General features: G+C 39.8%; 1 protein-coding gene across 1 annotated transcript in view; it reads right to left on the reverse strand.

Annotated features, from left to right (window-relative positions):
* The window catches only part of LOC124167521 (5'-3' exoribonuclease 2 homolog), a 320,190-nt gene that overhangs the window by 15,901 nt on the left and 288,861 nt on the right, over positions 1-15,428 (reverse strand). Inside the window, exon 19 of the mRNA XM_046545458.1 lies at positions 3,519-3,642. Within this exon, the coding sequence (XP_046401414.1) occupies positions 3,519-3,642 (124 nt within the window). The remainder of the gene's footprint in view (positions 1-3,518; positions 3,643-15,428) is intronic.

The raw sequence follows: 15,428 nt of genomic DNA on the forward strand, positions 1-15,428 counted from the left end.
AAATAATCTGTTTGGTGTCTACTAATATCTACCACCTTGAATTTTTTAGGAAAGGGTTTTGATGAAATGAGAAAATTGTATTCTACACTATCAATATTCAGAGCATCAAAAATAAGGTAAAGGTTTATTGACTTAGTATATCAATCAAGTTTATTGCATGTGAGAATCAAAATACCATGAAGATCACGAAGAGGATGAATAATAATTATTATTTTTTCCAAATTAAGTAGTCAAAAGGTAAATAATTGATTGCATTAAAACTCATTCTCTATACGTAATTAATTTTTCACTCTAAATATTCTACTCATAAAAATATTTATCAAACTGGTAAAATAATATTCATAAAACATGACAAAGATAGTATTGTGTATAGAACTCGTACTACACATTTACCGTACACTAAAGAATGCACAAAAACATACCCCAGCTCGTGCTCCCTCCGTAAACTTCATCCAACTTAACAAACACAAACCCATTTCAAAGTCATTCTCGGCACCGCATGTACCCAGCAGGAAAGAGCCCACAAACGCACCCCTCCCTAGTCAATAAAAAGGCACGTAAAGAGATAGCGGATCGTGTTTGCCGTCGCAAGATGGAGAGAAGGTAGATGAGAAAGGTTAACCCGCCTCTCCAACCACCACTTGAACCCGAGAGATTGCAACACATCGGTAGACCTACCTGCCCACCCCCCAAGCACACATAGCAGCGACCCCACTTCCCCCTCCCATCCCCAACCGCCAAAAAAATACTAACAAGATGCCAAGAAAGCATAAACAACACAAGCAGTTCATGGTGAAACAAAACTCAGTACTATTCCACAAACGTTTTTTTAACAGTCTACTAGTTTCGACGTTTATTCCGTCATTAGCAAGACTAACATTTGGACATAACATCAAGACTAACTAACAACGAAATTTTGGTTAGTCTTGATAATGACGGTATAAACGTCGAAACTAGTAGACTGTTAAAATAAAAGTTAGTGGAATAGCACTGAGTTTTGTTTCACCATGAACATTTCATCGTTCCACCAAGTAACGCCCAAATCAGTTGATTTTATAAACACATGTAGTTATCCAAAAATAACCACATATCCATTAATTAACATAATAGTAAAGTTTAAGTAGTTTTTGGTGATATATTTTCGGGTCTGCTCCGCGTATTTATTCGGTTCTTTGCCCGACGCTTCGCATTCGCTGCTAGTCACTTTCTCTTTGGGGAATAACGGTAGATTTTCCAAAGAGGGTACGGTACATATAAGCATTTGCTGGACGGAATAATTCAAATCGTTTGAAAATTCGATCGCTTTTTTTTTCAACCCCATCAATGTCCTTCCACAGAACATTCATACAATATTTTACTGAAGAACGGAGATTTTTTGAAAATTTATAATTAATTATTTCAGTTAAAATTATAGAAAATTTCTTTCAGAATGAATGTACACCGAATTCATTCACTTTATATTAATATAGCAGAAACAAGTTACGGACTGGAACAAGCCTGTTGATTCAGTCTTTAGCATTCAAACTTACCAAAAGCCAAATTATAATGCAACAATTGTAGAACACTTACTTTTATACTTTTGGAAGTAAATAAATATATAAAATCAGCAAACAAAACACCTCCACAACGTTAGTTCTATCAGAGCCGACTAACTTGCTCTTTCGTGACTCATAGGACTTGGCTCTTCAATTTGTTTCCATGGGAAGGTAGAACTGTGAAACAAACGAGTACTCCAGTCCCATGAAACTAGATAAGCTTCCCACTTCCATTCTCCGTTCACGGCAATATCATTACATACGAAAGGCTAAGGCTGTGAGAGTATTTATTTCGTGACCGGCGTAACAACAACACGAAGAGGATATATATAACCTCCACTAGCAAGGGTTCTCTACGCTTCTTGTTCCTTCATTTAATGCCTCGAACTCTACCAACGGAATACTACTACGGAGCACGGAAGAATTCCCAATGACTTTTATTAGACAAACTAGCAAACGTTAAGTAATCGCCACCGTTTTCCAGCACTTTCAGTATGATCATCCTTTTTTCTTTCAACCACATCTCGGAAAGGTAGTAAAAACAGCTTCAATCCTGCCGCTCGCAACTTTTCCTTAGCATCAACACTGACACACATTAACGAGATTGATTAGCACAGAGGAAAGGAATGCAAAATGTTGACAAGGCACGCAATACTGACACTTCACCCTCTTCAGCAGACTGAACGCCGCTGTCGTGGCCCAGGGAGAAAAGTCTAAACGAGGAATGGCACTTTTTAGCTGATTAGGAATTTTATTAATCCAACTGAGAAACGAGATGAGCTTAAAAACGCCAACAAACGTTCTCCTCCATACAACAGAAGCTAAGCAAAAGCGAATGAATAATGTCCCAGAGGGATTGAAATGAATGTACTCTTCAAACCTCGTAAATTTAGGAATAATTGAAAATTCTAAAATGTGTCCACCACAATATTAAAATACGCTGATAAAAACTTCATTATTATTGAGTAATTGATGCAATAGTAAATCACCGCCAAACATGCGAACGAGAATAGTTAGCTCGCTAACGATTATTTTCGAAATAAGATTCATAATAAAATACAAAGGGTCGACAGAGACCTGTGGATTTTATTACGAGCATCAACTTATAACAAGCATATCTCGTATTATCAACAGATAGGGGAGATTTGGAAAACACAAACTTTATCAAAACCATGGAAACCGTGAGAACGATAGCTACGAATTCAGCTCGCAATTTAACAAATGATGCTTTTGAAAGTGAGAAAGTCATGAATAACGGGTACAAAAAGATACTTGCTTAAATAAACAAGTCAGTGGGAGTCAAAAAGTGTGACACAATGGACGCGATCATCTTTCCTCCCTCGGAGAACTTAAAACTTATTTTTTAACGCAGGTACACCCAAGATGTCGGTTTAACAGTTCCTAGAATAAAGACTAAAATTTATGCGATATTCGGTTTTGAGGAAGAAGTTATCGTAGCTGTACAACTCCGTGAATATAAAGAATCAATTGCTTAAGAATTCGCCAACTGAACTTGGACTCGGAAAGGTTAACGTATAACATTTCATGGATTTAGCACTCGGGATGGCGAGTCATTTCTTTGCTGTGAAATGAAATAATTATGGGAGGAGCTAGATGAAAAAATTCATCCTGAGTACAGATCTGCCACTAAGAGCAAGAAACTAGAGGGGATATGTACATATACATCACCGCAATGATCATGAGGAATCACACATGAGTACAAATTTTTTAAATCCACATGCAAAAATTATGGATCGGAAGATTTAAGATAGCAAAGCTTAAGGTTGATTATGCTCATTCTTTCTCTAAAAAAAAGAATTATATAATTACTCTTCTCCCACAGCCCACATAATATTTATAAAACTATCACCATCAAATTATGCACTTCAATTATGGTTATTAAGTCATCAGTACAAGTGTTAAATGCCACACATTCACATTCTTAGGATTAAAATATCAGCGCTTGTACATATCAGTACTTACCCTCTGTTTCCACCAGAATCGTGACTAGACTGCCAAGAATGGGAACGCTGCATGCCACCTCGCTGAGAGTGGTAAGACGGAGCTGGAGGAGGGAAAGTTCCCAGGATTCCCATATTCTGGCCTCCTGCAATAAAATGGGGAAAGAAGAAGAAATAAGATCAGGGATAACACACCAAATCCTTTAAAAAGTGGGACATGGTACCACGCCCAGCGATCAAAATTCACGCCAAACTTCCAGGGGGTATTGATTTCCTTAAGACACAAAATAAGAGTGTAGAGACGAAATAAGCATTTTTTGTATCCATGGAACCAAAATCTTTACAATCCAGAAACCTGAATGTCGTAACCCGTAAGTGTTAGCATAATTTAACCAATTATATGATCCAGACTAACCAATTAGTGGAATCAATAGTAAGAAATTTGGGTTGACTTATCTAAATTACATAAAAAGAAACTACGTCCTATATCGCTACTTAGTTTGCCGCTATGCAGATCAACCATGCCTGCATTGAGCAATAGTGCATGTAAGGATAACAAGTTTCCTTTACATTAAGGGTGAACACAGAGAGACTCACTACCAATACTTTTCAGCCCGAAGCAATCATAATGATTCATAGCTGTATTTTCCCGACTTAACTATACTCAACAAACTAAAACACAAAAAATAACAGACATTGGTTTACATGATACGAGCTCAAAACGTTAGGATTTAGAATATAAATTACACATTTACGGGCGCAGAACTATAAAAGGCAATGCGAAAAATTCAATACGTCATGTTCATTACAATTATTAGCCTGAAAAATAAAATCAGGGCCACTAATTGGTAAACAAACGGCAAAACGAAGTAATGAAAACCGCTAAGGAGGCGCACCACGAGGATTCTCACATGCCTGATGCAACACGCATAGCGTACTCACACTCGAGGATGCATAATCAACAGGGGAAAGGGCTCTGGTCAATTTCTCAACAATAAAGACTACTTCACGCCCCAAAGAAGATTGTTTTAGCAGTAGCTCCAAAATGATAACTCGCCATTACTATCGCTACAAATGTGCTCTAAATGCACTTCCGTAATGGAAGAGGTAGGAAAACAAAGGAAGTGACGGTTGCGAAGGAAAAATAATTTTAAAAACCTCCACTTTTATTCAATACAATTACATTAAATGTTGGCTTACTAATGATTCCTCATTAGAAATAATTAAAAAAATAAAATACGTAACAATTTAATCTATCTAAGTAGCTAATTCAACATTTTTCGCTAAGATACATCCATAATCATAAATTCCTTTGGCGTAAAATTTTGAAATGCTTCAACTTGCTAATAGATACAGTCAAGACCTCAGCCGATTTGTATTATCATTGCATTACGTCGCAGTAGCTCCCCACACGCAAGAGTCAAGCCTAATCGTAAAACGTACTCGTATCGTAAATCGTTAATCGTAATCGTAAAATTCAAGGGCAAAGTATACTCCAAGCTAAGAAAATAAGTAACAAGCAGGAGTTTCGAAGTTTAATAGTAATTTGCAAAAATAGTAATCTCAACTAAGAGTAGTATGAACATCAAAAGCACTCAATAATGATTGTGTCACAGCAAATTCAAAGGAATTACTAAACAAGATGGACAACCATCGTTCAGGTACTGAAGGTAAAGGAAAGATTAGAAATAGCATCTTTTATTGCATACATTCTTATATAAACGGTAACTACTGCTCTTCGCCTATTTCAATCACTCTTTAGTTTCTACGTACATGCCTCATCAACAGGCCTTTTTTTTTGACCGAACCCCTTTCTCCAATGACTCAAATTTACCGTTCCATTACAGCATACCAGTAAAAAAAACACCCTTCCAATTCACACAACTCATCACTACGTTCTCAATACTCGACTTCTACTAACATCACCGTTACATCACTAACCATGATACGCACTAATTAGATTACATACGCATCCAATATAGCCATCAAGATTTAAAAATTAAATGTCTTACTGGAAAAACATGAAAACCAAATCGTGATCCGGTACAAGGAAGATGCATTTATAGGCAGAAGCAAGTAAGCAGAAGCTAAAATTGGAAAGGTCAACTTCTTCAGAATTAGCTGATTCCCAGAAGCAGCCCTCTTGTCACGAAATCGGCCCCCTCGTCTCTGTAGGCTAAGTCTGTTGAGGGTGTCTATATCGCCAAAACGTGAGGTGTGCCTAAATGAATGACAAGTTAGAGAGCGGCCCATGCTTATGCAAACAAGAGGGTAGCAGCTCGAATGGGGGTGTATTGGATTCATGCCACCCGGAGACACATACATAGGGGTGAACGAGGAGTGTGAGATAGGAAGGTTTAGAGTCACTCACAATGGCTGTTGGAGTTTCCAAAGAGAGAAACAGGGTGGGCACTCCAATATTAGGCCGGAATTCCATTAGTTTTTCCGACTATGGTCACAACTGTCCAGGCTTATATAATGTGTATTTTAACATTATTCATCTCTTAATTAAAAAAATATGATAAATTACAAGTATATACCAATCTTCCATTACCGAAAACTATGACACGAGCAATGAATGTTTACATTCATAGGGCACCTCTGAAATAAATATTCGGTATGGGATGTTTAAATACTGTCGTGAGAGACCTCTGTCTTAGAGTATAAGTTATAACACCACTTAATTCACACAGTAAAATTGATTTTTCTATAGTTTTCTGCCATCTTCCCTTACATTCATTCTTTCCCTTGAATTCATTCCTTCCCTTACATACATTGCTTCTATTACTTTCATTCCTTATCTTACATACTTTACTTACGACACAAAAAGATTTTCCAAGACTTTCCCCGACTTACCAAGTTTTCCGGAAGATTTACCACCCAAGAGAGAGTAAACTTAATTAAATGGAAACTGTAATATTTGTAGGACACTCTGTTCAGCGCGAAATTATCATCGAAAAATGAGGAAATATTCCAACCACGAGTAAATTTTGGAAAGAAAATTAACAAAAAAATCCATATTAATTGGTGCTTCTTCAATCTATTTCCCATTCTGTCAATTAAAAAGGCTTGCATCGGATTGTGGATAATTCTACTGATTCTTCATCCACATAACATATTCATCTACTTAAGGGATGAAATGAACACAAAGGTCTTTATCATGACATAAACCACGACTGTGTGGAGGAAATTTGGACAACAAACTCTGGATTCAAATTAGAATAACATTACAAATTCGCAATTTACATCAGTGGCAATGAGGGCTCGATACCTGTCGATGCCAGCGAGATCATTTCGTAGACTCCTTGGCCAAAGAAGGGGAAGACCTGTGGTCACTGTACTCCGATTAGTTACTGCGTTGTAAACCCTAACGTCTCCAATGGGTCGATACGTGTTTTCTATTTTTCAGGGGGAATTGTTTAAATGTTAATAAGTTATTGGCGTATTTGATTCAACTGAAGGCTTGGGATATAACAATATTTTTTTTATTTTTGTAATTATATTGCTAGTCACCTACGTAACAGGCATCATTACTTCGATTTAAAACATATGGCAAATGGAGGAACTGGGTGACAATTGCCTTACGTCAACCGCATTAATAGCGCAAGCAAAGAGAAATTTTGTGTTTTACTGATGAGTGTTCAAGTAAAACGCAGTTAGAAGCCTCGCTTCGGTATCATGGCAAACGTAGAAACCATCACTAACACCATCCGCGTCGTATCTAACCTAAAGGGGCGGGAGTGTGTGCTGATGAGATGGGAGGGAGGTAAGACGACATCGGATCCCTTATAGGGTGCCAGCCTAATTCCGTCACCCGTCCTAATTCCACGAAGCACGGGGGGAAAACTGCTCTTTACTCTTGGGGAAGTAATAGGGAAAGGTGTGGGAACTGGACAGGTGGCGACGCCATCTCGCGACAAGAGCTCTAGGGGGTACGTGAGGACATGAAACATTTTCGGCAGTGGGCGAAGGAACTCTTAATTCGGGATGACGACAGCCGATGACTTTCTCCCGGGCAAACAGAACGCCCTCTTCGCCCAAGGGGCTACGGCCTTCGACGCGCGGCAAGCCTCTAACGCTTCTCGACGCGGTAACGAAGGTGAGACGTTGACTGGCTGGCGGGATAATCTCCTCCGCTCCCACGTTTACCAATTTCCGCGCATCCCACAAACACACTCGAGCGCGTCGCGAGTTTCAATTTCCCTCCTTGGGAAGGAAATGGAGAGTGTCCTGAGGCGAGGGAAAGTGACGAAAAAGTTTCTCGCGTCGGCGATGTAGTCTAGAGAGACATGAGGAGCGAAGGATACCGGTGTGTACAGAGGTAAGTCGTTCTCGCGAGGATAAATGAGGCGCTGCGCAGACACGAAAATGGACTCCTCACACCAGCATGATACTAAGTGGTCTTCGTGTTTTTCTAAAAGGTTGCGTGATGATATGGAGACGTAGGGGTAGCAAATTCGACAGAAGAACGTATGCACTAACGGAAATGTAAATAGGGTAGTTTCCTTCGTCAAATAAAACGGAAGGCATTGATTGCGATTAGTTATCCACCATTAGTGTATTCATTATATACAAATTATTTGGTTTTAGAAATACCGGTTTAGACGAATGGCAATTGTCAATTTTAACTGCATTTGAAAAAGGCCAGATTGGCGCCCATGCGATGCCACTCCACGTGACGTCACAGGGACTTAGTTTCTACACGAGAGGATAGGAGTTTTTCATAGTCTGAGATTACCAATGCATGCACGAGGCACAGAGCTCAGGGAAACATCTCTTAATAATCACCTATTAAAACTGCCTTAGGTCGGAAAGTTTTTTTCGTCTGATAAGGTATTAATAATCATTATTTAAGCCAAGCGCTACCAGCTAGCAAGGTACTCTGCTACCTGCTAGCATCCTGCGTCGTATCAGCGCTAAAAGCCTGGCCCCAAGGTCACCTAACTTGCGGCAGCGGGAACCAGAAAAACGTCACACGTAGTTTTCCCGGCATTCATACTTAGCCGTCGCGTTTCCGCGCGCTTGAAATTTTTCACTTTTCATTTCATCGTGAAAAATAGATATTGTCATTTAAAAATCTAAAAGCGTGAAATACGAACTCCAGGAGTAATAATCTTTCGATTTAGGCGATAAAAAAATAATAGGAAACCACCTTATTATGCAGGGTGGAGAAAAATTGCATTATCATGAAATTTTAATCCTCGATAGCTGATGCCAGCAGGAACCAGTATTACCAATGATGTTCAGGTCGAAAACGTACTATTTATAACTACAGAGACTTTGGCTCAAAGTTTCAGTAGATAAAAATGGAGCGTTTTCGACCTAAACGTCATTATTAATTTTGTTTCCTTCTATCATCAGCTATCGAGGGTTAAAATTTGATAACACAATTATCCTCCACCCTGTGGATAGGAAAAAATCCTGAGCAATCATGATAGTGAAATAATGTCCTCTAGGAGTGTTAGTGTACCTTTTAGGAAAAACATTTAGGGATAAGCAGTTTCAAAGCCTCAAAATTTATTTCCAATACGTTTCACGACACAGTTATGCGTCAAGAATAACTCACAATCTAGAGCAGGTGTGCATATTTCTCCGACAGTATCTCCTAGAATTAGCAAGGATTTTGATTTCGTTATGGCAGAATGCGTACTCAAATTAAAACCCATTTACACAAAGTAGGCGTAGTTGCTTGAATCTTCAACATTAAAGAGGCTAAAAAAGGCCTATTCATACATTAACTGTAGCCTCATTTAGTTCTTATAATTCACAAGCATGATTACATGAAATTATTTCTTCTAATTATGAACGCTAGACTACACGAAAAAATTTCGATTAATAATGGAACATACCTAAGCAAGTAAATGGAGTAAAATTAAATTTCAAAATAAGATAATAACGGGGAAATCTGATCGATTTCAGGCTCAGAAATTGTGAAAACATTTGTAAATGTGAGTCATACGCTCAGAAATACTGAGTGAAAAATTCGTGTTCTACGAGAAAAATAAAAACATGAAATAAAGATAGAAGCCAAACAGATTGGGACTAGCAAAAAGCAAAGTGAGCAACAAAGGAACAATCCCAGCAACCACGCCCCCATCTTGAAAACGAACACGGACCGTTTTTTTTCCTTCCCTCTTCATCAGAAAACGCCGAAACCACTTGAACACGTACTGAGCGGTAATCCGTTTCCACGAATTAAACTACGGATTGAGAGGGAATGAGGCAACGTACTGGGGCTGTGGATCCGTCTATTCGGATGCGTAAAGGAAGAGCGGGTGAAATGGTAGGGAGGAGATAAGAAAAAATAGATCAGTACTCATTAAAGTGAGTGACATGGAGCGAATTTTCTCTTGTAATATACATCAGATTTTTAATGCAATTAGTATATTAAACTGCGACTGGTATATCAAACTCCGATGAAAACATTGCGCTGCGATAGATATAACGCAAAAATTAACCGAAAAAAGTGAATTGCGAAGAAAACTCTAAATCAGTTTTTTTTACAGCAATCAGTGCATTATACTGCTGATAGTAAAGAAAATTAGAAATAAAATTCTTCACGGGCAATTATTTCAAAGGGATCGTTTTTCACTGCAAGACAATTGGAATGTTTATAGCACAAATATTTCTATCAAAACTTAATAAAAAATTGTGAAAATGCCAAAAAAATTCATCATGTCTTCTCAAACAAAACCTCAGCCTAAGGTCGTGGATTCGTGGCCTGGGCATCATCATCCGTTTCTGGTAAGGGCATTCCTTACCGAACCTAGAACCACCATCAAAATCATGTTACATAGGACAGATGCATGTGTTTATATAGACAAACGGAATACAATGGCATCTTTTTCCCATATATGAGAAAATACACTAAAAATAGTTCAATACCATTATTTTGACTGGATTACAGACGATACAGATTTTTAAAAAGCCTTTGGCTGTTACAATTTTAATTCATTAGCCTAAAATTCAGACAGCTGATGAATCATAACCTTTGCATTGGCATAATTTGAGAAATTGGATGATGCTTCGGAAAAACAATTCAGCCAAATCATAACATTTTTAACGTAAAGGTAAAAATATAAAAAACGGATGATGATGTCATGTTTGAAACACTAGTGGTTTCATTAGATAAGTAAATGAACAAAAATACAAACGGCACTTGAATGGCTAATAGCACACAATTATGCTTTATCTTTTAATTCTAATCAATCAGGCCAAATCAATATCAGAGCAATATAAAACGGAATAAAAAAGAAAGGGAAAAAAAGACGATTGAAAATAAAAAAAGAAGAACGGAAGAAATGACGAGTGGGCGGGTGTGAGATCACGGAAGGGTAGGGGGGTCACCTAATCGGAGGAACGAAAAAAAAGGAAGTTTTCTCAATAGGAAATTGGATCGGGGGAGCTTAAGGGGTCACTCGAAAGAAAATCGCGCTGAGACGACGACTGAGAGAAGGCAGTGGGCAGGCAGTGGGTGTCTACGCAGTGACATGATGGAGGAAAGGGAGAAAAATAAAATCGTGGGGGTAGGTCAACGAGGAGTGGAAAAGAAGGGCGTGTTCGTCTAAGGCCTCCTTCGCGAGCCATCATTGCGCGTGGGGGCTGATGGGAAAAGCGGCCCTTTCAGGCGGACAAGTTCGCCCCGAATGACTCTTTGCTTTGAGAGGAGTGTCCGAAGAACAAAACGTCTGATACCCTTTTCAGGGCTGTTGACAAGGGGGGGCGAGATGGGCCCTTCATGCCAACGCGAGGAGAAGGCGGCGACAAATTATATACGCTGTCTCGATAAAAAAAGACAAGGACCAGGTCAAAAAATGTATAAACTCATGGTGTGGTTTCAAGTCAAGAACAGCATAGGAACAGCTGTAAAGGCCGTTTTACACGGTACACGGAATTGCGCAGTCTGACGTACGTGCGAAGGCGCAATCAAAATTGCGTCGTGGAAAGCGGTGAATTGCTAGAACACATGCGAGAATGCGTGGATGCGAGACGGCAAAATAGCACCTGTTCTAATTTCGTTCACGCATTCGCGCAATTCCGTGCCCCGTGTAAAACGGCCTTAAAGAGACTATAACTTCTCTTCCGTTGATCGGTCAACTTTTATTTGCTTGCACCAATGAGTTAGATGCCCCGAAAGTAGGAAATAGCCATCAAAATCACATTAATTTCAAGCCTGAAGACACTCGCCTCTCGTTGATGCACAAGTTCCCTTTTTTCCATACTATGCTCCAATATTTTGATGAAAGAGTACATATGTGTTCTATTTCGCACTCATCCGGCAAAACTTGCAGCGAGAATAAGGGGATCGGTGCAGAAAGACTTAATCCTTGAACTTAATAAAACACGAATGAAAGCTGCGCAAAGCTTCAACAACTGCAACGGACGTACAGAAAGCTTTACACAGACGTGAAACGAATCACTCTGGGACCTGGTCGAGACTCAGAGCCTACGTGCTAGGCTTAGATTGCTTGAGCCATTCGGAATAGATATCTTTAAGAACGACACAGTGAACATCACATTTGAGAACCAAAATATTTCGAGGTCCAACATAAACGATAAATTAAGAGAGATATTTTGCCGAACGGATAGATAGGGGAATTCGTTTTACCCCGAACGATAAAGGACTGTAATGTATGCTATGGGCGTAATTGAGTTACAGAATTCCTTTTCATACGTAAATGGCTGGTGCCCAATTCCCCCACCCCCGCCACACCCCTATTGAGGCGGCTTGCGTAGTAGTATGTAGATATGGATGAATATTTACTATCTTCTGTAGAGGTAGCAGGAAGAATACAATGAATTTTAACCACAAGTTCTGTAACCTATGATACCGTTTAACCCCGTTTTACTTTCCCTCTTCCATAAAAGTAGCCGGCTCGGGCCCCTAAATCTAATTGTCATGGGTTCAAACCCGACCAGGTTACCAGGTGTTGTTGACGGCGGTAATCGTTACCATGTATTAAATTATTCCTTCACAGAGCGCAAAGTGAATACTGTGGTGACATATTATAAATAGACATTCGGCAAAATTATGCCTGACGACAATTTCTGCTTTCCAATCCGGGTAAAGATGACAGCGAAGAACGAGAAAACAGGGTGACAGATGAACGTGAGGAATGCTTTGCATGATGAGCACCATTTCGTAGAGAATATAATTTTCAGCGCACACTTCAGAAAAGAAATAGTATAACAAGCTACTTCACATTATTAACTTCCGGCTGAACATAAACACTCCCATGTCCATAATCGCATACCGAGCGTCATTTTTTTTTCATTTCGAAGCAGAAACGAATTTCTTTTTCGTTACACAGCTGATATTAAAAAACAGAAAAGCTACTGTTTCATTAGAACAGAGGTTTTCATAAAAAATATGAAAAACAATAGATTATCTTAAAATTAAAAATCTCTTTGGAGCTACCCATCCCGGTCTGCCGCAACCGTAGGGGTTCATGAATTTTATTTCATGAATTTAGCGCATTGGTCGCAGGTATAAATTTCCGGATCACCTCAATCGTTCGAAGGGCTATCGCGCATCTAATCTCGGCAAAGACTATAAAAAAAATAAACATCGTTAAACAAAATTAGGAAGCAATAAGTTTTGTATACAAGTAGTTTTGCCTCCCAGAAAAGATATGTTATTTCTCGACGGCAATTTATCAAAAAGGCTGATGGAAAGAATTAATTTCATGACAACATATGCCAATCGTCGCATTGATGCTAACTCAAAATAGCCGATATTAGATTTAGCACACTTCAAGCACATCATTTAAACTTAATTTTTACGCCTTAGAACAAATGTATAAACGAGGTTTGAGAAATTCTTTCTACGATTTCTCTGAGCTCATTATTTCCCAGCAATGCCTCGTTCAGATTATGATTTTCCGAGCAATCGTCCTAACTATAGTTGACCGAACTAGCAGTGTGAATGCATGTCCTGACAATAGTTACTGTAGTTCCGAACGTTGCCACTTTACGATGGTTGGGCGCTGGGAGACCGGAAGAGGAAGCGACGAGAGAAAGACGAAAAGTTCGTATAGCTCCCTTCGCTCTATTTTTTCCATGGATTTGTCCATACAAGGAAGAATATGAGCGGAAGAAAAATGATTCGTTAATTACAAGTGGAAAACAGTATTATCATCACCCTGCATACCAGAACAGCTATGCCTACCGTAAATTCTCGTTCATTTTATACGTCAGCACTAGATGACAGCACAGGTTTTAACCACCGTTGTGTGAATGCACGATAGTTCCAACGACTGCTGGAACAATCGTAATCTGAACGAATCATAATGGTTCCATTCATTCCATTATTAATTTTGAAAGCATGACTATTTTTCACCCATGAATATCAAACAAGCCTTTTGTGATAGGCACTTCACAAAGGATTCAATAAACACACAATACGATTCAATAATTAATTTGGGGTTATCGAGCGACCCATCCATACTTATCTGAAATAATCACATCCACACTTATCTGAAAATCCACAGCCATATAAGCAGTTTTATACCTCTCCTTTGCACCACCACCTTTATATGCAGACGATTAGGGGTATATATATAGGTTGAATAGCTTAAAAAAAGAATGAAATAAAAATAAAACGGATAGATATTACGAATATTTCGATCATATTTATAGATAAATGAAGTAAAAATCAGAGCGGAAAGAAACTTTACTTCGCACGTTAGTTTTAAGCTAGATGTAGCTACAAATTGGCCTGGCATCCTTTACTATCGCTGCTGACGCTGAAAATGGAAAGCGAAGGCCTAAAATTGGAGGAAAACAAGACTTTTATAGAAGCGTAAAAAACGTGACAACCCTATCAGGACCATTTTTCAAAAACATTCCAACGACTTCCGCTACGACTAAATTCCACGGTCGCTATCCGTTTGACATTAATTATACAGCCCATTCCCCCTCGTTCAACAAAAATCCCTAGCTACACAAGTCCCCGGAATAAAAAGCCTCACACCGGGCGCGACTTTATGCATAAATAATTAAAGGCGGACACTTGCTAGCCCGATACGGCGTTCCGTGAAAAACAAAAAACTAACGAAATGAAAACAGTCTCGGGAGGGTGAAGAGGCCGGAGCTTATCGCGCTCGCGTTAGGACGACAAGTGGACGGGGGGAGAGAAGGGAGGGAAAAGAACGTTACGGAGAGAAATAAAGAGAATGGAAACACCAAAAGGAGGCAGAGGAGAGAGCGAGCGAAACGTAGTTTGCGAGCGAAACGTAGTTTGCGAGCGAAAAATAAGAAGCGAGAGGTCGCCTCTAAGAAAGGCGGTAATTAAAAAAAGGAGGGTGAGGGAGGAAGGAGCGCCGCGCAGCGGAGGAAACGACGTAAATATATATTTACAAGTGCACGACGCCAGGTGGCACTCGACGCTAACGAGGCGCTGTACACTGGGAGTCGCGCTCTTCACCCGCTTGCCTCGTGACGATATATATCAAGACGACTTTTGCCTCCGTTCCCCGATTTCACCTTTTCCCCTTTGGACTCTCTCCTGGCCCTCTCCATAGAAACCTCCTCCTGCATCAATCCCACCCCTGCCTCGCCTTCTCCTTGCATCAAAACCCTTGACGCTGTTCTCACGGGGGCGTGCGTGCCACTCTTCGCAGCGCAAATAACGGGAACCGATAAGTCGGCCGGGGGAGCAATAGGCCGGCAACGACCAATATCGGCTGGGCAATGAAACGGTCACACACGCGGTAGAAGAAGGAGACAGGGAGTAACAAGGTAGGCGACGGTCCTGGGACGGTAATTACAAAAGCTTTGAGCGCATACGAGGATGGCCCTTGTAGCGGGGTAGTCGCGCAAGCCTTTTCACTTCATCATCACCACCCCACCTTCGCCCTTTTCCCACTGAAATCCAGAGACGGGGAGGAACAATGCACACTTGAGGAAGGAATTAATCCCGGCAACTGTTGTC

The sequence above is a fragment of the Ischnura elegans genome, chromosome 11, assembly GCF_921293095.1.
Source record: "Ischnura elegans chromosome 11, ioIscEleg1.1, whole genome shotgun sequence".
NCBI classification, from domain to species: Eukaryota; Metazoa; Arthropoda; class Insecta; order Odonata; family Coenagrionidae; genus Ischnura; species Ischnura elegans.